General features: G+C 42.2%; 1 protein-coding gene across 1 annotated transcript; it reads left to right on the forward strand.

Moving 5' to 3' along the window:
• Window positions 1-27949, forward strand: LOC127551946 (prosaposin-like). Its single transcript, XM_051982195.1, has 10 exons — window positions 1-468; window positions 15139-15257; window positions 20418-20489; window positions 21301-21399; window positions 22583-22678; window positions 23076-23292; window positions 23402-23559; window positions 23966-24046; window positions 24369-24478; window positions 26604-27949. The coding sequence occupies exons 1-10, from the start codon at window positions 405-407 to the stop codon at window positions 26710-26712; spliced, it is 1125 nt and encodes a 374-aa protein (XP_051838155.1). The 5' UTR covers window positions 1-404; the 3' UTR covers window positions 26713-27949.
• Window positions 27950-27979: the final 30 nt, after the last annotated feature.

Consider the following 27979-nt stretch of genomic DNA (forward strand, 5'->3'; position numbering starts at 1 on the left):
CCCGCCCTCCCAGGCTCAAACCTTCAAATACGCTGTCCCGGGCGGCGGGGGCGCCGAGCTGCAGCCCGCTGCCCCCCCTTCCCTCCGCCCACGCGCGCGACCCCTCTGCCATCTCTGACCCCGGCTGGGTGGGCAGCCTCGCAGAGGCTGCGGTGGCTCAGGGAGGCTTCCGGAGGTGTAGCCAGTCACCCCCGCTGCGGCCGGTGGGCACTGCCGGCTCCCTCTGGTGCGGAAAGGAGAGAAGAGCGAGACAGAGACGGAGAGACAGAGAAAAGGAGAGGGACAGAGAGGGAGAGAGACAGAGACACACAGAGAGAAAGACAGAGAGAGCCAGAGAGAGAAGAGAGACCGGGAGACACGACGTCCTGCATCCCCGGAAGGAAGCACACTTGATATCCCCCGAGATGAATTTGCCCCTTGGATACTGGAGGCTCTCGCTCCTTGCTCTCTGCCTCCCTTTCTTCCCAGGTAAGTTCACAGTCTTTGTCTTTTCCAGTGAATTAGGGAAAAGCCCACCTAGATCTCTTCTGGGAGCTAAGAATGCAGAGTCTGGAGGGAGAGGATGCGACTAGGGGCCGTCCTTGCCTCGTGGCCCAGTGCTGAGCGGCCCCCCTCACAGTCCAGCTGCCCTCTTCCTGGGCTGCCATGGCCTGGAGCCTGTTGGTGTGGGGTCATACTTGCCAGCCTATGGGGACCCTGGAGATGCGGATTATCCAGGCTGTTTTCTTCCTTCCTCTGTTTCCTCCTCCAAAGTTCGGACACTGAAGAAAGAAGGAAGCCCAAGCAGACTTGGCCAGCCGGTAGTCCCCGGCCCCTTCTCTTTGGGGAGTGTTGCTCTGACCGTTCTGCTGCACTTTGGCTTGGCAGAGTCCAGTTTCCGGCAGGGTCCCTTCTTGAACCCACCCCAACCCAAGATACTTTCATCATCCCACCCAGGGACTCCAGCTTGATTCAGTGGGGTCCAGGAAAAACCATCCAGACCAGAACCAGGGGTTCTTAACTTGAGACATCTGAGGATAGATTTTGGCTGTGAAATTGGATAGGGGAAAAATAACATCTTTACACTAATCTTGAGTTAAAATTTAGATCTTCTTTCAGTCGTGAATCTAGTTCAGCAGCCAACAATGTCTGCTCTTGAGTCAATTCGAGCCACTATTCTCCCTCCCTCCTTCCCTTTCCCCCTCTCTATGTGGCTTTGGAACTAAGAATAGCTTTTGCAGAGACAATTGGGGTTAAGTGACTTGCCCAGGGTCACACAGCTAGGCCGTATTAAGTGTCTGAGACCAAATTTGAATTTGGTCCTCCTGGTCCTCCTGACCTCAGGGCTGATGCTTTATCCACTGCGCCACCTAGTTTCCCCTTTTGCATTACTTCTAATGGGCCATACAAAAACAGGGGACCATCCAGATTTGGCTTGAGGGCCATAGGTTAATCCCTAACCATCAGCTGTGAAAGGATCCTTAGCCCAGACTGCCCAGAGAGTTCATAATGCAAAGAAAGGAAGAATGCCTGATTTAGATATGTTTTCCCTTTTGCTTTCCCTGTCCCTTTTGTCTTTAGTGGCCCTTTCTGTAGATTTGTGCCCAGAGCGTTCTGATTGGTGTGGTCAAGGAGAGAAAGAGTTAGACTTCTGACTCTAAAAGGATGTATATTTAGTCAATGTCTTAAATCTCGTGATAAAGTGTGAGGTCAGGGGAGCAGGATCTGGATGGAAAGATGCTTTTTTTAACTAAAAAGATAAAGCTGAAAAGCTTATTATGTATTTTAAGGAACAGATTTGATTAATAGGTATCTTTTACAATAGTTATACCTTTAAAGTTGACTTTACCTGTTATTTTTTCTTTTAAATGAAGTTGCTTCTTTTAGTTTGATGAATAACATGTTTATGTCCAAAATGATGAATCCTGTTGACTGGACAAGAAACCCCAGCTATAGGGGATAATTCCTTCATTCGTGGGAGGGCAAAGGTTGGGCAGAAGGTGATTACACTTGGGAAGGTCATGTTCAGAGACCAGATGAGGGAGATGGGAGGAAGAATAACCTGCCTACATAATGAATCTTTTTATTTCTGACTTCTGGAGCTCTTCCTCAGGCCAAATGAACTGAATGGGCTGGTGCAGAGATGAGAAACCTTGGGCCCTGATCTCCAATTTCCATAAATGCAGATGGAATGGGGAAGGTCAGAGGCAAGGCAGGTAAAAAGCATAAGCTTGCTTGGGAGTCTCTTGCTAGCCATGAATATGACCAATCATAGAAGTTCAGGGGTAGGAAAGGACTCGGACACTTAGTCACAGGATGGCCCAAGATCTTCGCCTGGGCTTCCCCGTGCTCAGCAGCTGTCTCTGCTTTATTCAGGCTCATCAAATTTCCCTAGTGCTGCTCATGGAGGGGTCTGGCAATCTGGTCAGTGCATCTAGTCCAAAGAGTATGGATTTCTCTCTTCTGGACAGAGGTGAACTAATTGGCGAATTCACAGCCAGCACCTCGCAGCATTTGGCCATCATGTTTGGCCGTCTAGTGTCCACTGGGGTTCAGGACCACGTGACTGCTAAGGAAATGGTTCCCCAGATTCTAGACTCTCTTGTAAGTGACTTTGGAAGGCAGAGACTCTCAGCAGCAGATATAAACGGTACTGGCAGACTGAAGAGTGCCTACTCTGCCCTCCAGGTTACTAATGTCCTTTCCAAAGTTTAATTAAAATCCCATGCATCCAGACCTGAACACCATACTTTCATATATGTTCTGACTAGGCCAGGATAATAAAGTCTCCTTAGCCTACACTAGTCACAATTCTTCTCCTTCTTCTTGTTTCTTCTTGTTCTTGATCTTCTTCTTCTCCTTTCCTCCTTCTTCTCCTCCTTCTTTCTTTCTTTCTTTCTTTCTTTCTCTCTCCTCCTCCTCCTCCTCCTCCTCCTCCTCCTCCTCCTCCTCCTCCTCCTCCTTCTTCTGTTTTCCCTACCCTTCACCTACTTCCACTCTGGGCTTACTCATACACCTGCTCAGAGTGATTGGGTTCTGCCTGAGCAATAGGTCCACATCCTGAGGCTATGGAGAGGTGGGGTACCTTCTCTTTGGAGAATCATCCAAAATGTGAAACCTAGTGAAGTAATGCTTGTTCTGGTGCAGGTAAGAAGAGCAAGGAAGGCACACAACTATAATGGATCAAAATGATAAGGGATCCTAATCCCTGCCCCACAGAACTGAGCCAATTCTGTATAGCCTGGGCAGGTGATGTTGCAACATCCAAGATTTGTCAAAGGCTTTACATACCTTATCTTATTAGCTTATATAAATCACTCTAGAAAAGTAAGGTAATTATCCTATTTTATGAACAGAGAAACAGCTCAGAGAGGGCAAACTGACCACACAGCTATTAAATAACAGAAATGGTATGGATACCTCACTGTCTTATGACTTGGAGGCCAGTTTGTTTCCTATTGTATCACATTTTCTGAAGGCTGAGGTGGCCAGTGTGGGGGCAATTGGAAATGGGATTAAGAACCAGCTCTCGGGACACTGATGTCTGATGATCTTGTTGATATGACAAGTCTAGTATTCAGGAGATCAAGCCTTTAGGACGGTACAACCTCATAGGGGGAAGAACTGGGGGTTAGTAATGAGATACTGTTGACCACCAATGCCCACATTATAATCATGACCAATATTGTCACCATCACCATCAATAATGTTGCCATCACTACCTAGACTACCATCACTAGCACTATTATTACCGATATTGTCATGTCACTGTCACTAATATTGCTATCACTACCTATATTATCACTGTCATCTTGCTGTCACCAACATCACCGGTGATAAAACCATCACCATCATTGAAATCCCCGGTACCACCAGTGTTACAATCATCACCACCGTCAATATCCCTATTATCACTATCATTAGGGACAAGTCCTCCCTCAGAGCCTAAAAAGGCAGCCGGGCAGCTCTCCTCACTCTACCTTAACTGATTCCTGGGAGAGTCATTCAGCTGTGGCCGAGTTCCTCGGACCAGGCAGGGCTGGGGGCCTGATCCTCTGCAGGAATCTATGGTCCCAGGGGAGCTTCTCCCAGATGCCAGGAATGATTCCAGGAGTCTGGGTAGGAAGCCTCTAACCAGTGGAGGAGAGCAGCCTCTGAAGGGAATAGCATTGCTGCACCTGGTCCCTGAGGTGGCTCCTTCCCTGAAACAGGGGGAGGGATGATACAACCCAAGCCCTTTATTTTTACAGATGAGAAACTGAGATTCAAAAACAAATTAATGAAGTGATACGACCAGCTCCCCACCTAGTAGCTAGCATGTATCTGAGGTGGAATTTGAACCCAGGTTTTTCTGCCTTAAGCTCCTCACTTAGGAACTAACGCTGAAAGGTGATTTTTAAACTTTGGGTTTGGGAATGAGCAAATCCAGGAAGACAAAAAGCCAGCCTGGGCTTCTCCATCTCTCCCCATCGGAGTCAAATCCTGAGGTGTCCATTCAGCGTCAATGGGAAGTCCCTCTTTCTCCCTTCTTTTCTCTGCCTCGACTACCACTGACAATAATGTCTTTTTATTCTGCCTTGGTGGAGTTTCATTGTTTAATATCATGTTTAACATTTCTGTTCAATGCAGCTATTGGAGTGATTTTTCTTAAAGTGTAGCTTTGATTGTCTGCCTCTTTCTTCCTGCTCCCCAGCTCTGCTTTGGGGAGAAAAGGCAACGCTTCTCATGGACATGGAGGGAGGAGGGAGGCAGGTGGGAGGAGCCGCTGCCCATCCCAGAGGTAGGTGTTCTGGGTGGGGACTGGACTGGCTGGCTCATGGCTGAAGGGTAAGGGCCAAGGACTGACCTGATTGACTTTGGTGTGTGTGAACACAGATTTCCCAGACAACTCTGGATTCTGGCTCTCTTCATCCCTCTCCCTTCTACTTAGGACCCATAATAATGTCTCAGGTACAGAGAGAGTGTTGAGATCCTGTTGATCTGTGGTCTGTGGTCTGATCTGTGGCTGCCAACAAGAGGATAGATCCTCAAATGGACTTTCTAGCCATATCACATGTTGGTTCTATGTTGTTCCCTCCCTGCTATGTTTATCCCTTCTCATCCAATTACCACCTGAGTTTGGATCCCACTACCTCAAAGTGGTGCCGTGGTGCATAGAGTACTGGGCTTGGAATCAGGAAGACTCAACTTTCTGAGTTCAATCTGACCTCAGACACTGACTAGCTGTGTGATCCTGGGCAAGTCACTTTACCTTGTGTGCCTCAGTTTCTTCATCTGTAAAATGGGCTGGAGAAGGAAATGGCAAACCAGCTGTGTGACCCTGAGCAAATCAATTAATGCCTGCCCCAGTTTCCTCATTTGTAAAAAGTGCTGGAGAAGGAAATAGCAAACCAGTATCTTTTGTGACCCAAATGGGGTCATGAAGAGTTAGACATGACTGAGCAAAAACTACCTCTCACATGGACTTTTGTAATAGGCTCCTATCTTTTCTCTCTTTATTCCAACTGACCCATTACATCACAGGTGTCAAGCTATTGCCTAATGCAGTCTGGACCAGATTAAAATGCAATTGGGAAATAGTTAACAAAATAAAAGTGCAATAGAACATTTCTAGGTCACTATGCAAGAATCGTTATGTACAGTCATTGGCTCTTCTTTTTATTTAAATTTGATACTATCGTGCTGCAACTAGAACTGACTTAGAAAACCACATGTTAACATTATCTATGTCCTATTGTATTTTAATTTATTTTTCTTAAATATTTCTCAGTTACATTTTATTCTGCCTTGGTGGAGTTTCATTGTTTAACATCACGTTTAACATTTCTGTTCAATGCAGCTATTAAAGTGATTTTTCTTAAAGTGTAGCTTTGATTGTTCCTTGCTCTTTCTGTCCCCATCCCAGTGACTCCCTATTACTATGGGAAACAATATAAACTTCTCCATATAGCTTTTAATGTTCTTTGCAATCTATCCTCTTACTACCTTTTCAGTCTCCTTCACATTAATCCTTTCTGGTAACTTTACAGTTTGTTTATGAATGTGGATGGAAGCATAGTATCTTCACCTTTTGTTTGTTTTTTCTTTTTCATGTTTTTTTTCTTTTGGATTTTTCTTGCACAAAATGACAAATATGGAAATATATTTAAAAGAATATCACATATTTAACTTATCTTAGATTGCTTGCTGTCTTGAGGAGAGGGGAGGTGAAGGAAGGAGAGAAAACATGAAGTTTTATATTTTGCATAAACATGAATGTTAAAAACTATATTTGCATGTATTTGAAAAATTACTATTGAGAACCTTTCCCCCTCCCAAATAAAATAAAGTAAAAAGAGCATTGCTAAAGTTATTTAGCATAAAACAAAACAAAATGACTCAGTTTAAAAGCTGCTATCTTCCTGTCCTAGCTTTTTTTGCCTCTATTTTATATGAGTCTCGTATGTACATGTAGGTGTTATCTGTCCCAGTATAATATACTCTTTAAGGGTAGAAACTGTATCATTTTTGTCTTTCCATTTGTCCTGCATACCCACCATGGTTCCTGGCACATTATTAAGCACACAGTAAGTGCTTAATAAATGCCTGTTGGTTTATTGATTGCTCTATATAAAATATTATAGGGTTAGAACTGAAAGGGATCTTTATTTTATAGACAAAGAAATTGACATCAGAGAGAAATGATTTGGCCCACAGCCTCACAGAATAGACAATATTGGAATCTGGATGTTCCTCACTTCAAGTCTATCCATTTTGGCACTTTGCCTTTCACAAAAATTGCTATTGTTCAGTCGGATCCCTTATGAGGTTTTCTTGGCAAAGATACTCTAGTGGTTTGCCATTTCTCCAGCTTATTTTACAGATAAGGAAACTGAGGAAAACAGATTAAGTGACTTGCCCAGGATCACATAGCTAGTAAGTGTCTGGCCAGATTTGAATTTGGTCTTCCTGACTCCAGGCTCAGCACTCAGTGCACTGTGATTCCAGTTAGCTGCTTTTCACATAGAGGCATTAGCATGGTATGGAGAAAAGATCGCTGGATCCAAAGTCAGGAGGTCTGGGTTGAAGTTCTGAATATAATATTCACTGAGGGCACCGGCAGTCCCACTTAACCTCAGTTCCTATGATCCTATGATTCTTATCTATAGAATAAGGAGGCAGCTGCTCTTTGGTGGAAAGAGCCCCATTTGGAAAGTCAATAGATTGAATTTGAATCCTATATTTTTCTCTTCTTTTCTTTTCTTTTTTTTTTTTTTTTTTTGATGCTTTTTAAAATTGCTTGCAAATTCTCTCCTTCCCTTTCTCCAGCTCCTCTACTCATTTAGAAGGCAAGCAATAGGATACCCATTCATTGTACAGGTAAAGTTATGTGAAACATATTTCTACATTAGCCATTAAAAAAAAAAAAAGCAAAAAACAAAGTAAAAAAATTTCAATCAGCACTCAGATTTCATCCATTCTCTCTCTGGTGGTATAGGATTTTTGGAATTGTCATGGATCATTATATTGATCAGAGTAGCTAAATTTTTCAAAGTTGTTTTTTGTTATAATATTGCTGTTACTGTGTACAATGTTCTCCTGATTCCGCTTTCTTTACTTTGCATCAGTTCATAGAAGTTTTCCCACATTTTTTTGAAACAATTCCCTTGTCATTTTTTATAGCATAATAGTATTCCATTGCAAATATATGCCACAACTTGTTTGGCCATTTCCCAATTGATGAGCATCTCCTCAACTTCCAGTTCTTTACCACCACAAAAAGAACGGTTATAAATATTTTTGTACCAATTGATCTTTTTAAAAATCTTTTTTGGATACAGATCTGGCAGTGGTATCACTAGATTAAAGGGAACACTCAGTTTTATAGTCTTTTGGGCATAGTTAACAAATTCTTCTCCAGAAAGAATTCCACCTACACACAAGTCCACCTACAATGTATTAGTGTCCTGATTTTCCCACCTCACCTCCACAAGCTTGACTTCTTACTAGCAGGAGGACCTTGGGACTTAACATATCCTCTGTAAAATGACGGAGCTAAATTTGATACCTAAAATCCCTTTCAAATCTAATATTGTATGGTTCTTACATTCTTCTAGTAGACTAGAAGTTTCTTGAGGGCAGGAATTATATTGTTTTATTATCTTTCCTTATCTTATTTTTTATTGATATCTTTTATATCACAAACATTTCACTCTGTATCTACTGCCCCCACTAAGAATAAAAAAAAAAAAAGGAAGGAATGAAAAAAAATTCAGCAGAACCAATCAACACATTGAAAATATCTGACATTATGTGTCAAGTTTCCTACCACTTTCCTACTTTCTCAAAGGATCCAGAGTCTGTTTTTTTTTTTTTTTTTTTTTTTTAATAGTCTTCTTTAGGGTCAAGCTTGATTATTATACTTTCACAATATTCATCTTGAATTATTTTGTTGTCATTGTTCTTTCCATTTACATTATTGTTGTCACTACACATATTATTTTTCTAACTCTGTTTATTTTACTTTGAATTAATAAATATATGTTTTTCTCTACTTCTCTGTATTCCTCGTGTTCATTATTTCTTATAACACAATAATATTCCGTTACATTCATGCACCATAATTTGGTTGGCCATTTCCCAAACTAATAGGCAGCCACTTTGTTTCTAGTTCTTTGGAAATAGAGTGAAGCCATCAAGATATTGGTGGAACTTTTCTTAATGTTAATGACTTTCTTGGAATATGTGCCCTATTAGTAAAACTTCTGGGTCAAAAGGTATGAAAATTTTAGCCACTGCATTTGCCTAGTTGCAAATTGATTTCCAGAACTGTATCAATTCACAGCCCTACTCACAATACCCTCATGAGCAACCCCTCTAATGATGAATATTCCTATAGTTTATCTTTTTTGCCTATTTGCTTTGATAGGAAGTAAAACCTCAAGGTCTTTTGATTTATATTTTCTTTTTTTTTAGTAATAATTTGGAGTATTCCTTCACATGATTAATATTAATTTTCTATTATTCTTTTGATGTTTGTTCATATCTTTGATCATGTATTTACTGGTTCCTGGTTCTATAAATATCTATTATTTATTTATATATCTTGTATATGAGAACCTTATCAGAGATATTTGATACTATGATTTTTTCCTCTAGAATACTTCCCTATTCTCCCACAATGCATTCATTTTCTTTGTGCAAGAGTTTGTCAACTGCAAGTAACAAAAACAATCTATTTTATCTTTCATTGTTTGTAACTGACTCTTCCCATGTTTAATTAAGAATTCACTCCTTGCCAATAGCTGCGGTCTGTTTCTCTTCTATATATATATTTTTTAATGGTATGGTCTTTAATAGTCAGATTATGTATCCATTTTGAATTGATTATATTACTGTATAATATGGTGTAATATGTTGGTCTAAATCTTATTTCTGCCTACTGCTTTAGGCAGCTGGGTGCATAATGGATAGAATTAAGAGCCAGGAAGACTTACCTTCTTGAGTAAATATTTGGCCTAAGACATTGTGTGACTGTGCAAGTCATTTAATCCTTTTTTTTTCCTTTGCTGAGACAACTGGGGTTAAGTATCTTGCCCAGGGTCACACAGCTAGGAAGTATTAAATGTCTGAGGTCAGATTTAAACTCAGGTCCTCCAGACTTCAGCTCTATCCACTGTACCACCTAGCTGCCCCTATTTAATCCCTTTTTAGCCTCAATTTCCTTATCTGTAAAAAAAGAGCTGGGGAAGGAAATGGCAAATCATTCCAGCTTCTTTGTCAAGAAAACCTCAAATGGGGTAAATTACAAAGATTCAGACATGTCTGAAATGATTTTCCCAGCGGCTCTAACCAAATAGGTAGAACTAAATTTAATTTTCTGACCTTTCCAACTCAAGATCTGTGATTTGATGATTCATGATATACTGTGCATGTGCAAGCCTCTGTTTATGTGCATTCTACTTCCTTTATCTTATCTCTCATCCTTTGACCCCAAACCTGAAATTTAAAAAATGTGAAACAAATGAACAAAGGAGGTATTTTCTGCCACTTAGGGTCAAACCCGTAATTTTCTTGGCTTTTAGGTACAGCTATATACAAAACTCTACCCTGGCCAAGATGACATTCCAGAAATTCCCCACCCTTTTCCTCTCAGTGTTGTTTCTCAATAAGCTTAAATCTCAAATGATTCCATTTTTTGGTCCTATTATCCCTTCGTCTGATTCCCTTATAGTCTGTTCTTATCTCCTTTTCTCCTTCCCTCTAGTTCCATACTTGCATTTCAGTATTTTCTCCTTTCTCTGAAAAGGGGAAGTGGTCCCCTGGAGGATGTGAAGGGTGGGATGGGTAAGGAAAGGGGAAACTAAAGTATAAGCAGAAGTGGAAAGAACAATGCATTTGGAGTCACCAAGTTCAAATCCTGCTTCTGGCATTTACTATGTGTCTGGAATTGTGCAAATCTCTTAATTGCTTTCTGCCTCAGTTTCCTTATCTGTAAAATGAGAAGTTTTAGCTAGATGGTCCTTAAGATCTTTTCAAGCTTTAAATCGATTACCTCATGCTTTTTTCTCCTTCTCTTGTTCATGGTCCTTACTATTCTCTCCACAGGGGAGATGGATGAGTCAGATGGAGCTCCCAAAGAGCACTGAGGATTTTCTTGGTTTCCATGGTCAAATCCTGCGGGTACAATCCTCTGTTGTTTTTTTTTTTTTTTTTTTGGAGTTAATGCTGATTGCTTATATTTTAGGATCATTCCTAGGGGCTGTCTATTAACTGTGTGGTTGATTATGTGCAGAGGAGGTTACGTGGGTTATATTATGAAAGTAGATATGAATTTAAGATTACACAAGGAAAGAATGAAGAACTGGGCATGAGGTGGAAAGCTAACCAATAAGTGTGCTTGAACATTCCAAAGGCACACCAATTTTTGTGTTATCTGATTATCTATTGTTTTGTCTGCTGTGGAAGAAATCAAAAGATAACTAAAATTTCAACTAAAATCTATCAGAGATAATTTATTAGAAAGAAGCATTTCTGCTTGGGCGGAGATGCAGATGGGCAGAATTTGGACTCAGGACTTCCTGACTGCAGGTGGAACCTTTCCCATGATACTCTCTAGCTTTCTCCAAAACTAAGATATATAGTTTAGCTGGCTTTGACTTATCGGGCAGAGCAATATTCATGTTAATAGTGACCCATCTTGGGGGAAAATAGCTTCTCGAAATGCCCTCTAAAAATGTCCTTTTCCATCTGGACAGAAATAATGAAAAGATAGATCTTTTTATTGAATTAAACAAAGATATTCCCATTCTTAGTTTGGTCACCATAAGCAAGACAGACTCTAATGATTATAGAGTGGGAGAAAAGTGAGATTCTTTCTGAAAGTAATGAGGTCTTTGATGAAGGACTTCAGACCCTTTAGATCATATAACTTAATTTTTAGGAAACTTCTGAGGGCTTGGTGCTGTGTGTTTCCCATAGTATTTTCTAGGCTCCTTCTGCCCAGAGATCATTAGAATGGAAGAGGGATCTGAGAACTAATTGGCATCTTGGTATTTGTAGTTCAGAAGGATGGGCTATAATACTCTCTGCCTGGTAAACAACATGGGTCTAGCTCTATGTTTGAGCCAGGAAGCACACTTGAGTTACCCTCTGGAGTTCTTCCAATGATATACACAGTCTTTGAGAGACGGATTGAGAAGATGGGAAATCTCAAAAGCTGAGCACTAGCGGTAATGGGGTCAAGCTTCCCGGCCCTATTCACAACTTAACAAGCTGAGCAAAAAAGGACCGAAATATCTATAGCAGAGAAGGAAGAGATCAAGAAGGACCATAAATCAAGACAAGCAGTTTTAGAGCATAAAGTGAAACCATCTTTTTAAAGACTGAGGGGAAGTTCTAAGAAAAAGGTTGCTCATTTCTCTACTTTCTCTCCCAATCCTGACCATTAATAGACATTGTAAAATATTCTGATTTTGTCTAGCAATATTTCCAGCTAGATTGGCCAGAATCTGTTTTATTTTTTTTTTCTTCACATTCTTCTTTAGCTTGATTATTATAATTTCCCAACATTCATCTTGAATTATTTTGTTATTTGTTCTTTCCATTTTTGTTGTACAGGTGCACTCCAGGCAGATGAAGTCATTTCTAGCTAGAGATGAACATCACTTTATTATTATTATTTTTAATGAAAGCTTTTTATTTACAAAACATATGCGTGGGTAATTTTTCAATATTGACCCTTGCAAAATCTTCTTGAACATCAGTTTAACTTAAGATGGAGATCTAGTTTCAAAGTTAGGACCTTTCTGGACAGGAGGCTCTGGGTTTTTAAGATGCTAGGCCTTATTTTATATTTACAGCAAACTCCTTAAAGCAGTAGAGAAGGGGGTTGCATAGAAGGGGACCCTCATGTTGTCCTTAGACTAAAAAAGGAGCTGATTGTTCTAACTAGGGTGTGGACTGCAGGGTGTGTCTCTGAGGATAAATATTAGCCAACCAGGTGACCACTACTTCAACACCCACCAACACAAAGATTACATAAGTTCCTTGAGAGGAGGAACTGTTTGACTTTTGCCTTTGTATACCCAGTTCTTAGCACAGAGCCTGACACTGTGGAGGAGGCACTGGATTGAGTGATTGCTTTCCAAATTTTGACTCTAGATTGCTTCATGCGAGGTTGAGTAAAATCCGTAGGTTACTAGGCAGGGTGTCCCAGGATGTAGGCTGCTGAATCTTGTAAAACTGTGATCAAGGCAAGTCCTTCTCACCACTGCCCCCAGGGCATCGGGCAAGTGTACCCAGCTGCCCTCTGTCAGAATACAAACCTGGATTCTTTCAGATATCTGGGCTCCATGGAAGGAACTGATAAATCCTGAGCACCTGCCTGAGTCATCCTTATCTTGCCTCTGAAGCAGCCCTAGCTCCCTGACACCCAGGCCCTAGCCATCTTCTTCCTTGCCAAGGTAGACAGCTTGACACAGGGAAAAGAAAAGAAAAGGGGATAAAGGAAAAGCCCTGGCAAGCTGAGGTTGTGAGCTACCCCCGAGGAGACCCTGAAGGGAACATGAGTGAGATGGGCGAGACCATTACCACAACAACTTCCCTCCACACTCCAGTCTTGGGGGGTACAGTTGCTCAAGAGCGATCATGAGTGGCTGTTCCTCACAGAGGCTGCTGGCCCTGCCTATAAATCCCAACTCTGTCTGATATCACCCATGGATGCACCCCTAGTGGGGATGAACTACAGCTCCCCAGACAGAAGTCGCAGCTACCAAAGAACCCAGAATGGGCATGTTAAAAATAGTAAGGTAAAAACTATTTCAGGCAAGGACCAAAGAAGATATATTTGTGTACCGGCTTTGTCTCTCCATATACACGCTAACCAAACTGCATTATATATAATCTGGACCACTAGATCTTCTCATCTCCCCTAAAGCTAACTCCTCCTATATGGGTTATCTCTTTCTATTCAAATGTGAACTCTTTGAAAACAGAGACTGTTTCAGTTTTCTATTTGTATCCCCAAGTCTCAGCATACCACTCTGCACATTATAAGTATGAAACAAATGATTTTTCATTCATTCATTCAATCATTCATCCAAGTAACAGTCTACTTGGTAGCTTCCTCAAATCTTTGAGTTAAGGCTTTTAAACAATTATTTATTTAAAGCTAAATACAAAATAAGAAAAAAACAAAATAAAAAAAGACAGATAAAAGAAAATAAAACAATAACAACAAAACATTGTCATGCACCCAGTGATTCAAAATATGTAATACTAAATTTCCATTTCAAGAAAGCATATATAATAATAGAAAATATTATTTTTATCTGTTCATTTTTGCTTCTTTGTAGGTTATTCTTTTTGTTCTTTGCTGTGCCCTTTTTACTTTATTCTTTTTCTTCCTTTCATTCCCTCCTCCCCAAGCAGGCTATTATAACTTACTAAGCACACACACATATAAACATATATGTAAATATCCAACTAACACACACATATATTCATACACACACATTTACCTATATGCAAGCATATACATATATACAACCATACATATACATATATGTGCATTTATACATATATGTATGTATATATACATGGACATGCATTTGAAATAATGTTAACAGAGCTGACAAAATGTAGATTTCTCTCTTGATTAAATCTTTAAGTTTGACTTTGTCTGAGTCAATGATTACTAGCTCTACTTTTTTTCCTAATAAATTCTACTCTTGATTAGAAGTTAAGGCATTCTTTTTTTTTTTTTTTTTCTTTTCCCCTGAGGCAATTCGGGTTAAGTGACTTGCCCAGGGTCACAGAGCTATTAAGTGTTAAGTGTCTGAGGCTAGATTTGAACTCAGGTCTTCATGACTTCAGGGCTGGTGCCCTATCCACTGTGCCACCTAGCTGCCCCAAAGTTAAGGCATTAAAAAAAAAATTTTTTTGAGGTTAAGGCATTTAAAAAAACATTCAGAATATGTATAGTGTATTTAACCAAAGTCATTGTAGGGAAAATTTATATCTCTAAATATTTTTGGGTAAGAATTCTCCCATGTGAAAGACTTATATGAACTGATGCAAAGTGAAATGAGAAGAAGCAGGACCAGTAACAGCAATACTGCATGATGATCAAATGAGTGATGTAGCTCTTTTCAGCAAGACAATGATCCAAGATAATTCCAAAGGGCTTATGATAGAAAATGTTGTCCACCTCTGGAGAGAAAAATGATGTATTTGTTTTTCACTAAAATATGTCTTCTTATTTTATTCTATTTCTTCTTATTACCCACTTCTTAAGATATTACATTCTTCTGAGCTGATAAGAGAATAATTCATAAAGTCAGTTTTTCATGGAATTTCATGGAATAGGATAAGAGACTTTAAGAACCACGGGTTAGCACAGTGTGCCTATGGATGATCTGGATGCTGTATAGAATTTGGAGAGCAGATACATTAGAGCAGGTAGTTTTTCCTCACCCTGTAGTTGTAAGAAAGCACAACTCCTTATTTCACACATAAGACTTATTATATACTCTGATGATACAATAGGCAAGTAAGCATTGATCCTGAGCTTCTTAAATCAAGGAAATAATGCAAATAGTTTTTAATGTTTATGATAGAACAAGGTCTTATGTACTGGAAGGGGTGTAATTTTTTGATGAGTTTATGTTTAATTTTCAGCTTATCCTACCCCTGTGCTAGCAAAGGATTCTGAGGTCCAGTGTGAGAATTTCAAGATGGAATCTGAGTGTGAGACCAGTGAACATCCCCAATCGAATCTTTGGAGCAAGGCAACAGTGGTGAGTATATTTACTCAATCCTCATTATTCCTGAATATTCCTAAATCTTTTTGGAGTAATCTAATTAATCACATTATTCACTTTTCAGGTGTGAAGTTGAGAAACAGGCTGGAATGGTTGCCTGTTGATTAGGACAGAAATTTCCATACATTTTTTTCTTTTGATTGTTGGAAGGCCTGAGATGAGCTGATTATTAAAGGGAGAGCAGAACACACAGCCCTGTTGCATAAATATTCATTTTGTTGTGCTGAACCCTGAATAATAATCCATGGGGAATATGTTTTAACCCCGAATAGAAAATAAAATCACAACCTCCTCTTCTTTGCCATTAGGACTGGGAGAACTGAGTCAGGAAAAACCTTGAGGCTCCTACTCCCCTTTACATACCATTGTGACATAATGAAGGATAGAAAAGAAAAACAGTATCCAATACTACCCTGGAGTAGAATTATGTTATCTTTCTTCCTGCCTATGTTCTCGTTAAAAATCCCTGTCTATCCAAGAATGACCCCCCTCTCCCATCTGACAGGAACTGAGCCATGTTCCATGGCTGTAAATACTAGGTTAACTCCTCTCTTCTGGTTCTCTCTCTGAAGTAAAGACAATAGCTGTAAAATGTTAGACTAATGGCCTTCTCAGCTTCTGTATCCTGGTTGTAAATGCTAATTAGCTAAGGACCCTTAAGTTCCCTGACTCAGTTGCTCTGGGCCAGAGTGATTTTTGGACATGAGTCCCATCCCGGTCAGCTAGCCTAAACTCTCCACAATTAAAAGATTAAAAACCAGTTTCTGTCTTGCCTCAGTTTCTCGGGCATTACAATTTGTGTCTGATTCTTTGTAACTATATTTGGATCTTTTTTGGCAGATACTGGAGTGGTTTGCCATTTCTTTCTCTAGCTCATTTTACAGATGAGAAAACTGAGACAAAGAGGGCTAAGTGACTTGTTCAGGGTCACACAGCCAGTAAATGTCTGCAGTCAGATTTGAACTCAGGAAGAAGCCTTCACACTTCAGGTCCAGCCCTATGGAGTTATATAGCACCCAATGCAGAAGTAGGAGATGGCAGAAAGGAGACTGGGAGGCCAGGTCACTCTGCTATTGGGTGTACCAGTTTTCAACCGCCTCCCTATCCCAGTAGCTTCAACAAGCTGAGAATGAAGCACCCGTGCAAATAATTATATAAAAATAAGCTTTGAGGAGAGTTGGTACTATTTATTTGTTAAAAAAAAAAAATCTCTTTGGTTTGTTTCAAGCCCCAGACTGGAAAACACTCCAGTGACTTAGAAAAAGAGCTTCCCTCATGCTTTCTCTCAATCTCTCTTTCTCTGCCTCTCTCTGTGAGACTCTCTGTGTCTCTATCTCTCGTTTTGTCTCTGTCTTTCTGTCTCTGTTTCTGTCTCTAGATGTCTCTCTGTATCTCTTTCTGTTTCTCCATCCTGACTGACCTTGAGATAATGAAATGCCCACAAATCAAAAACGTCTCAAGTTAACTAAAGCTTTATACCAACATGTGGAATCTAGTGAACAGAAATGTAAATGATATTCTTTAAAGAAATAGATAAGCTTTGGAACAAATACTTTTCCTGGGCGAGGAGAAACAGTATCCTTGCCATCCAGGAATACAAAAACAGCTACAGTTGGCTGTGTATGGCTTCCACAATCAGTCTCCTAGTTGTTACAGTAACAACAGCAGTGGTGGAGCTGGTCCCCTGTAGGAAGATGCTCTTCCCATTTCCCATGCAGTCATATGGCCAAAGAGTTCCAGTGCAGACATTCTTTGATTTTAAAAATCATTATTTTTTTTTCATTTTTTGCTTAATAGTTCTAGTTTAGAACTGACTTTAGTTCACTGATTTTGCCATTATTGGAAAATTTGATGAATTCTAGAACTTTTGTGTAAAGTTTTGTTCCTTTTGAAGTGTGTTTTTGTTTCTTTCTTATATTTGTTTGTGTCTCAAAGACTTTTCCCATTTGATTTTCACTTTGAATCCTATTCCTGCTTTTTATTTACTTTTGCTTGTTTTTAAATTTTAGTTGTAATTGGCAATACGCATGGCAGAGCATCCTGAGCTCTGATCAGCCCCAGTTGGATTCACTATGACTTGACTCTAATATAGTGATGTCATTCTGGTCATCTTCAAGAATGAAGGACAACAACCAAAAAGTGATGGATAGATTATGATCATTATGGATCAATACCATGAAACTCTGAGTGATCCCCTGTGAAATATATTTTCATCTAATAGAGAAATGGAATTTTATGGAATCCTAATGGAATTAGATTCCATTATATTAAGAATTGTTATCCATGGATACTATTAGATTAAACCATTTGGTAGCAAACTCTTTAAGAGCAGAAACTGGTAGGTTTTGCCTTTGTGTTTGGAGAGACAATATGTAAAAATTGTGTATGTACAAGACATCCAGTTGTTTGTTGAGTCATGTCTGAGTCTTTGTGATCCCATTTGGGGTTTTCTTGGCAGGGATATTGGAGTAGTTTTCCATTTCCTTCTCCAGGTCATTTTATAGAAGAGGAAACTGAAGCAAACAGAGTTAAGTGACTTGCCTAGCATCACACAGCTAGTACATATCTGTGACCAGATTTGAATCCAGGAAGATGAGTCCTTCTGATTCCAGGCCTAGTGTTCTATCTAGGATACCACCTACCTCCCTTATAGCAAGCATTAAATTATAGTTAGCTGTTATTGTTGTCATTGTTTCTGAAAATCTCTAATTCCATCAAATATGTCAAGCAAATTATGATTCCCAAATAAAAATTCAGTGGGTTGGAGAGGAATGAGCATCATTATATATTCAACTTATACAGAGAGAGAGTCCATTTCCCTAGAAAATGGTCCAACCTTCTCATCACATAGTCTGGACTCCTGGACACACAGAATCCCAAAGTTCTGCTGGCCTCAGAGTCAGCTGGAAAGCTCTTGGCTCCAGGATATGTCCTAATAAGAGGCTGATGAAAGCCACCAGCAAAATGAGGAATTTATCATTGAAGTCCTCAGATGTGGCAAAAATAAAAACTCTGGGGAGACGGACATGCAGTAATGCTTCTGTCTCCCCCTGGTGCTAGGGGAATCAAATTCCTAATGTTAGAAAAATTTGGAATAATTTGGAGGTCTGTTGTTAGGTCAATTGTAAATGTAGCAGTGTTCACAGAGACAATATCTATCTTGTTCAGTACAGTCTCATGAAAACTAGTCCATATTCGAACTCCCTTAGACTCTAAAACTAAAAATTTGGAGTGTTTTAAAAAAATTTGGGATCTCTTCTCTCACCTCATAGAAGTTCCACGGCCACAGTGAGGATGATAGCGAGGCCTTCCTTCTGTTGATTATGTTCTATTTCTCCCGTCTCTAGTTTGTTTGTGGGGGCAGGTAGGTAATGGAGTGAATAGAGGTTTGGCTTGGCTTTAGAGCCAAGAAAGCTTGAGTTCAAATCTGGTCTCAGACATTTAGTAGCTGGGTTTTCACTTAACCCTATTGGTCTCAGTTTTCTCAACTGTAAAATGAGCTGGAGAAGGAAATGGCCAACCACTCCAGCATCTTTGCCAAGAAAATCCCAAATGGGGTCATGAAGAGTCACACATGACTGAATAACAACAAAGCTTATTTTTATATAATTATTTGCACGGGTGCTTCAAGAGGGATGAAGCATTTTTGAGGAGATGTAGATTAGAAGACCCATAGAAGTGAGTTGTTCATCCTTGTCTTTTGAAGAGAACCAATGATATCATGGAGGATGACTTGCTTGTTAATTGAAAACAAGTTAAGTAAGGCAGAGTTGCATAAGTTCATCAACTTCACTTTCTTTTTCTGAGATGGAATAGAACAAATGTCAAGATGACTGACCGTGGCCCAGAAGGCAGTGGATGACTTTGGTGTCTTTGATATCTGACCAAGCTGTAGCCACTGGAACAGATCATGCTCACCTAGCCATCCCACAAGGGAGTCTTCACTTGCTTGGAGGAGACACCTCTCTAACTCACTGATTGGTTTGAGGCTTTTTTGGTTACACTCAACATGGTTTAACCTGTCTGCTGAGACGTTTTACTGTAAGGAGGCTGACTAGCTGGTGGGAAAGAGATTACAGGGAACCCTTTACTGCCGAGACCGATGCAGTCTACAATTGAGAGTTGGATTAATAAGGTAGATACTAAAAGTGAATGAGCAGCCCCAAAAAGAGCTCCACAAGCCATCACAGCAGAGGTGTCGGACCTCCATGAACTCTCCATCCACATCTGTTTTGTTAGAGTTATTGACGTACATATCTGAACTCTCCTACTGGTATATAAATCCATCATGAGGCAAGTATCTTAAGGACAGCAGAGGTGGTGACTGTTGGATGTCATTAGGGCAGTCACTTAATTGTATTTATCTCAGTTTTCTCATCTGTATGGATGGAAATGGAAATGGAAGTGGAAAACTATTCCAGTATCTTTCCCAAGAAAATACCAAATGGGATCTTGAAGAATTGGACATGAATGAACAGTGGTTAAATGACAAAATGGATTCACCCTCTTGGAAGCAAGAGAAAAAAGCAAGGAGAGAAATCAGGTCTCATTGTGCAGTCCAAATAAGTTTCAGCAGCACAGAATCTGTTCCAACTTGCCTTATACATCATTTGTCCCATCATCCACATTGCCCACTAGTGACCTCCTGTATAGTCTGCCATGGGAGGCAGGACCTCCATGTCTTTCATCCCCACACACATACTCACACTCCCCATCCTAAATCCCATTGTTTATGGTTCTTTCTTCAAGTCCACAGAAGGAAGGGATGAACTTATGAATCAAACCCAGTTCTCCTTCTAGTCCCAAAGGCAGGAACAACTCCAAAGGCCAGGTTGCTGAGGGGAAGAATGGTGGGAAAATTCTATCTAATACAGTAGTCATATCAAACAATAGTATTTGTGGCCAAGGCCATGAGGGGTAGCTTTGTGAGACTGTGTGGAAAGACAGTGAACTTTTTAGGCTGCAGGTAATTAATTGTCAAAATGGGTAGATGTCATGCCAACAAATATGTGAAGTTTATATCTGTTTGGGACTGAGGCTCCCCAAAGTTTAATACAAAGGTAAAAATGCCAGTGATTAAACTTTCTTCAATGTTTTATTAAACATTTTAAAAGTCATTGGTACATCTCTTTTCAGAAATCTCTCGCCTGTGAAGCTTGTATAAATGTGATGAGTGTAATTGGCAACTTTATGGAAAGTGATTCAGAGGTAAGTAGACTCTTGATGTTGTTGCAAAAGCAAACCAAGAAGGCCGAGTAAAGGCAGGGACTCACCTGACCTCTCCCAAATTCCCCCCAAATAACTTTAAAATATGCCTCAAAAAGAATTCGGGAGTGGCAAAATCAACAAAAAGATGCCAGCCCAAGACCACTTAGATCAGCAGAAACGGGCCCATAAACACCGCTGGGTTTCATTTCTAAGGCAGAGAGGAGCTTGGGGTTGGTCACCAACACGTTGGGGATCTGGTTGCATTTCCAGGCTAGAGAAGAGCACTAAATCCTTCAGGATTTAACTCAAGTGACCCCCTTCTTCTGTCGGAGTCTTTGTCAGCCCCACAGCTGTTAATACCTTGTCCTCTAAGGTCACTTTTCACTTATGCAAATGTTCTTTTTTTGGTATCTCCTGCATTTAGTACACAGTAAGTGCTTAATTAATGCACATCGATGGTTAAGATCAGTGAAGGAATAAGTGATTTTTACCTCTACCACCCTGAAGACAAAAAGTCCCTTTGGTTCTAGTTGAATTAAGCCCATAGGATGGGTTAAAGGTGATATTATAAGACCCTCCGTGAAACCTGGACAAGAGAAAGTCCAGGGAGAGACCTAAGGTTCTGAAGGAAGTTTTCCTTTAGTATTGGCAGACAGTGAAGCCTTTCCTTGGCCAGTGTGTTGCTAGAGCAGATCTTTATTTCACCTTTTTGCTACCATTTGTGGGAGGTCTGTGGGAGGCAGTGGGATGTACATTCATCGGGGTGCATGCTGACCTTCCCCCACGCTGACTCCCCACTGCTTCTCTACAGGAACTCAAGGATTTATGTGGATATACTGGGGTCTGTGACACAGGGAAGGAAATGCCAGTGACTGCCGGCAACGAGATCCCTGAGCCAGAGGTGGTGGAGGTAACCTGGGGTCCTGTTCCACTTAGCCTGTGGGGCCTTTCTGGAGCAGAGGGAAAGCTCAGAGATGGCAGCAGGTCTTCCCTTCCTCATTTGAGACTCACATTTGAACTTGGGACACTCAATTGCCCAACTCAACCAGCTAAACAAAATTGCTCTGGGAGTATGAAGCCTTCCTGGATTTTCTTCTGTGAAAAGCTTACCTTCCAGTTTAATTTTCTCTAACTCCTCGGGGACTGGTCTTAAGGGACAGAAGGTGAATGTATATGAGGCGGTTCACTCAGAGAACAGGATCGGCCTCCTTGGCTGGGCCCTCGCTTTCCCAAAGCTGGGTTTCGTGGTCTCAAGGCCCCTTCTGTAGCTTCTGGCTCATTTTTCTTAAGGCTTTAGCATCCAGTGAAGCTGGATGAGGTGGTGAATTTCCCTGAATTACACCTCCAGGAAGTCACAGGATCTTAGATGTGGAGCTGGAAGGGACCCGAGGCCATCTGGTCCTTATAGAGGAATAAACTGAGACCCTGGGAAGTTAAATGACTTACTAAAGAAGTAAGCAGAACTCTGGGCCTCTGATTCCATGAATCAATGTTCTTTCCACTGCCTTCATACAGAAGGATTATCAGGTTCTGATTGGCCCATTAAATCTGCTTTATTTCTCTTAAATGTGTTGACTTTCCCTAAAATTTATCTATCAAATTTGATCAAATTTATCAATGTACCAGACCCTCCCTTCCTGTTCTCATCTCCCAGCCCCAGGGAGGCCACTCAATCACCTGCCCTCAAAAGAAAAAGGAAAGGTCTAAATTTAAGCCGCCATCATGGGTTCCATGTTGCCTGTTGGAGAGAAGCAGTGAGTGACCACCTTACAGATCCTGAGGCATGTGTTGACTCCAGCCCCAGGCCTTTGGGCCCAACATGAGGGCTTTCTTCCTTCTGCGTCCCAAGGAAATTCCCCCAGGAGTTCAGAATCAGGACACCCCAGTCTAGAGCCTGAGTTCAGCGTTCACCCAAAGTGGGATCCTGAGTCCCCAGCTCCCCGTACCTCTGTCTCCCATGTGTAAGGCAGGCTCCTGCTTCTGGAGCAACGTGTGCTAGGAGGAGCCTCGTGGCAGGAAGCTCTGGGAGAACCGGGGCTCTCGGGGAGGCGTCTGCTATCCCCCGACCTTGTCCCCCTGTGCTCTCTTCACAGAAGAATTTGGTTCAGAAGAAGATTGGTCCTGCTTGTGAACTGTGTCAGTATGTCAGCACAGAGATTGACAAATTGCTGAGTAACAACCCGAGTATGGTAGGTTCGCTCCTGGCCATCCCCTGCCCATGATCTCCCAGTATTTATTTAGTCCCTACAAGGGGCCAGGTGTTAAGAGCGTTCCCTTCTCGTTCCCTTCAAGCCAAGTTGCTTCAGTGTGAGAATGAGACCGGGAATCTGGGTTTGTTCTCACAAAAAAGCCAATTTCTAGTTCTTTGAAGACAGTCCTGTGCCCCACGCACCTAGAACAGATCTTCTTGGCCCCCAAAACCACAGCCACAAAGGGGGAAAATAAATTTGCTACAACAGGGCAAGACTTTGGTAGATGCTTGAAACTGCTTTGACTTTAGTGATCGATAGAGCCAGGACTGGAGCTCTCTTTCCCCTTCTCCCCTCTCCCATCCCTCCAACTCCCCCGACCCTTTTCAAACCCCAGCATCAGAACCTGCGTCAATCGCCCGGGTTGTCGGAGGAGGTGATTAATGCAGCAAAGGAGGCGTGCTCGGCGATCCCCAGCTACGTGGTTGGGAGCTGCCGAGACCTGGTCAGCAGCCACGGGCTGAGTATTGTGCACCTTCTCCTGGAGGAGACCGACCTCGACTCCGTGTGTAGCGCTCTTAACATTTGTGAAGGGAAAGCACCAGCACAAGCAGGTAAGGAAGGAAGCAGTCCCTGTGGACCTTTCGCTCAGGGCTTATAACCTCGGGCGTGAGCAGCTACTGGACACGTCACGTGGCCTCTCCTGTCCCCTTCGTTCTACAGTTAACGTGGCCACGTTTAAGAGCGATGTCTTCTGTGAAGTGTGCAAAATGGTCGACGGCTACTTAGACCAGAACCTGGACAAGAACAGCACGCAGGCCATGATTCTCTCTGCCTTTGAGAAGGCCTGCAGCAGGCTGCCAGGAGTTTACAAGCAGGAGGTAATGTCAGGGAGTTAAGACTTCCCGAGTTAGAAAGGTTTGGACCAGCTGTGGGGCCCCAGAGTGCTGACACAGATGATCTCCTTTCCATCCTCATTAGATGGATGGTTTTACTTTTCCACTTTAGATCAGTGGCTTTGAGGACTCATTTCTAAAGGCAGGGTAGCTGATATCCTAAGGAGGAGGTAGCCAGGTCTCCGATTTGAGCAGGGAGATCCTGTGATTCTCCTGGAAGGGGGGAAAAGGGCTTGGGGAGGTCTCAAATGGATGGGACAGCTCAGAGGTGGCCAGAGATTAGTTTAGGGCATGTTGGGAAGGTGGGCTGCGCTGGGGTTTGAGCCCTTGAGACTGCCCGTGTGTCCCCACCCCTTGGGCTGAATGAGTGCTGTCTTGTTCTGCTGCACAGTGTGATGAGTTTGTGGAGAAGTACGAGCCCATACTGATAGAGGCCCTGCATGACGAGATGGATCCTAAGTCTCTGTGTCCGGTGAGCATGGCCTTGTGGGAAGGGGCCTGTTTTTGGGGTCCATGGGCAGATCCTGAGAGCTCCCTTCTAGGAGGCTGGATCATCCCCACGGTCTGTGGGAGAAAGCCCTTTCCTCTTCCTAGTCCAGTTGGATATGTCTGCGGTTTGGCAGTATCCCCTTCCACCCCATGGAAGCCCAGAGAACCTGGCAATTCTGAATTTGTATCACCTCACTGTCCCTAGAACTCAGTCACTTCCTCTCAAACAGGAAAAAGATGCGGAGGGAGAGGAGTCCCTGGGCCCAGCTCATTCTGCTTTTTCACACCCTTTTGTCTCCATGTAGAGAATTGGAGCTTGCCCCCCAACTCCTCCTAAGCCCCTGTTGGGAACTGAGCAATGTGCCGGGGCCCCAGCTACTGGTGTGAGAACACGGAGACGGCAGCTCAGTGCAACGTAAGTAGCCGCCGCTGTCCTCAGGGACCCCAATCAGCTTTGGATAACGGTCTCTATTTTTGCTGTGAGGTTTTCTGGAGGGGTTGAAGGCGCTGTTCATTTAGACTGACTGGAAAGAATACCTTAGGTCCTCCACTCTTGTTTTTCCCCAACTTTCTTCACTGGGGGTTCTGAGAAAAGTGGTTCACGAAACGGGCAGGGATGTGGGCTGAGCGGTATCTCACCTACTCCATGAAAGCCGGTTCATACAGGGAGGGAACCAAAATGAAGTCTCCTGACTCCAAGAAAGCGCTCTTCATGGGTGACAGGCTTCTTACTTTGGGGGCCAGAGTGGTCAGGTGGACAGCAGAGCTTTGATGGGGCGTGGACTTCTTGTCTTAGAAGCACGTAGCGGGATTTTTCCTGCAGCGTGGTTCTGTTGGGTTGTGTTTTAGCTTCCAACATGGCCAGCCCTAGCCTTAATTATCAAATCTCATGTAGCAGGTGGGCCGGTGACCCTGGAGCCTAACCAGAGTCATATTTTCTGAGATAGGCGTCTGCCTGGGGAGCCTTGGTTGAACCTTAAGTCCAAGGCTGTCCATCTAGACTTAGGGCTTCCTTCCTTCCACACCAAGGGACTTAGTGAGGATTAGCAGAGAACCGCCGTGGTTGTCTGCAGAGTTCAGAGGGAAAGATTTATCTTGTTTGACAACTCAGGGCAGAAGGAGAATGTGAGCGTTCTCCTTGGCTCTGGGGAAATGACTTTGAGAGTCTGGGACTGAGCCAGTGGAAATGCTGACCCAGGCTCTCAATTCATACCTGCATCCACACATGCAGAGGCAGATGCTTCCATTGGTCAAAACCCTGGCCCAAGGGGGGTCTGGGAAGGTCATCAGGAAACATGGACAAGCCCTAGAAATCCCCAGTCCCATGTGACACGCAACTGTTGCTCCTGTTTGCTGACTCTAACTTGCAGAACTATGTAAGGACAGGAGAGACAAGACGCCTTCCCTTCTCCAGTGCGAGGAGGTTAGAACCCTTCCTTTTGTCCAGTGCTCCCTCATGGTCCTTTTGATTCCTTCCTCAGTTTTCTGGGGAAAGAGGAGGCTTCTAGGGCATCAGCCTTGGTCTTTGGCCCACAGGGGGTCAGAAAAATGGATGGATTCTCCTCTCTGCTCAGTTTTGTGCTTTTTGGAGAGTTTAGTGACAATCAGCTCGCAGTAACATAGTAGAATTATCCCTAAAATTGGAGTCAGATGACTAGGGCTCACACTGTGACTGTTCTACTTACTTTCTGTGCATTTTGAGCAAATCTGGGATAGGGATGATATCCATACTTTTACCAAGGACCCCCCTGGGTATCTGTTATAAACATCACGGGAAGGAGGGTGTATAAAGCTCTAAAGCTCTGTAAGTAATAAAGTGTTAGGCCAGGGCTTCCTAACCTAGAACTTTCAACTTTTTGAATAAGTATATTTTGATGGTTATATTTCAATGTAATTGGTTTCCTTTATCATGCTTTGTATTTCATACATTAAGAATATTATTTTGAGAAAAGGTTCATAGATGGCTTCTTCACCAGATGGACAAAGGGGTCCATGAATCCTGAATTAGACAAGTGGCAGCTGGTTTCATCACTTAGTGGATTGTTTGACCTCTTGAAACTCCCACTTTAAGTAGATGAAGTTTGGTTTCTGTCCCTGACTGGTGTGACTGTGCTTTCCCTGGGGCTTCATGTTCCCACACCGAGGAGACCATGTAGGGTACCTGGGCCCTACCTCTCTCAAAGAGGGAAATAGAGGCTGGAAGCTCGTTTCCATTGACAATCAAGTCAGCAAGTTTTTATTAAAATGGGGTACTTGCCCCATTCCCTGCATAGAGTGCTTTGACTTCTTTTCACTTCATCAGTCTCAAACTCTGGGGTTCCAGTCTTGGGGTTCAACTAAAAAGACCCATTCTGCCTTAGCAGCCAATCAGTTAACATGCACTTATTAAGCACCTACTACTGGCATTACTAACCTCACCAAGCTCTAAAGATGAGTGCCTGGTTTGAACCAGGTGTTGAACCAGAGGTCTCAGTTTGAAAGAGAATTAGTTTGGGCTGATTGGCTTTGGAAGGACCTAATTTTTTTTCTCTCCCCACTAGGCTGTTGAGCACTGCAAGAAGCACGTATGGAATTAGAAGACATCCCTTCTCTCTTGGAAGCATTACACTTTCTTTCTATTTGTGTGTCTGGGGGAATACACAGATCTGATTTTCCCCCTGTTTTTAAATGAGCCCATATCTTCTTCTCCCTCCATCCTATCACTCTTGTTCCATTTGTCCATGGGTCTGAAAGGCACCATATTGGCCATGTCATCATGCTTTTTCCTCCTCCGCTAGATGAACGATGGGCAATGAATGCATCATGGACTAGCGTCTGGGTGGGATGGTGGAGATGTAGGTTGGGGGGAAGGCGGGAGCCTTGGAATAGGGCCCAGCCCACTGATGGTCAGATTGAGGCTTCAAACTTAGAATCTCTTGGCTGTTTAGAACTGTCCTAGGCTTAGGCTATTACGGGCCCCCTTAACTTATTGGTTTGCCTTATATATTAGGGGTAGAAGAAAGGCATAATTTGTCCTTAAGTGTAAGAATTCTGAGTCCTTTTTGGTTTTTTAAACTGGTTTTGCCACAGTGTGGAGGAGTCCCAGTCTCCTCCCTGGGAGCTGCTGTTGCCTTAGAAAGGGGAGGGGAAGGGGTTTGAGGGAGTCCAGTTCTGATTTCCTCGAATACCCCCACTCTTGGGTTATAGCTTTCTCCTGTTGTCTGTTTCTTTGTGCTACATTTCTTGAGCCTTTGCTTTGAAGTGTATTTAGGGAGTGGGACAGAGCTGTGACCGGGGCTGTATTGCGTGATGGGTAGCACTGGGGATTGTACCTATAGGACTTCTCTGAGTCCTCGACATATGTGGTGAATATAATGGTGCCTGCTGAGCACAAAGAATCTGTTTCTTCTAGCTCTGGGTGAATGTTTTGCTGGTGTCTGTGCTTGCTTTCCATAAAACTCTGGGTACATCACACAGTTCCCAGGGCACTGCCGCAGCCCCTTCCTACCTTAATTGTCATCATAGTAATAATAATTATTATTTTTCCTGAGGCAATTGGGGTTAAGAGACTTGCCCAGGGTCACATAGCCAGGAAGTATTTAAGTATCTGAGGTCAAATTTGAACTCAGGTCCTCCTGACTTCAGGGCTGGTGCGCTATCCAGCTGCCCCCTATCATAATTATTTTTAAAGTTAATGTGAGGGACAAAATTCTGCATTTTTGGCTTCTTTATAGAAAAATGGTTGTCAGTTGTAGAAGCAGATGAACACAAAAGGAATCTGGATTTCAGTTTCTCCTCTCCCCTTGTGATAGCACCCTCTGCTCTATTATGAAAGAGACTAAATACTGATGATTTTTTTTTCGCCTTAAATCTTTCTATGATTCACAATAAAAGTTGAGAAAAATGAGAGGCTTTTGTTTGGGAAAATTCATCCGTC

Source organism: Antechinus flavipes, chromosome 2, assembly GCF_016432865.1.
Source record: "Antechinus flavipes isolate AdamAnt ecotype Samford, QLD, Australia chromosome 2, AdamAnt_v2, whole genome shotgun sequence".
NCBI lineage: Eukaryota > Metazoa > Chordata > Mammalia > Dasyuromorphia > Dasyuridae > Antechinus > Antechinus flavipes.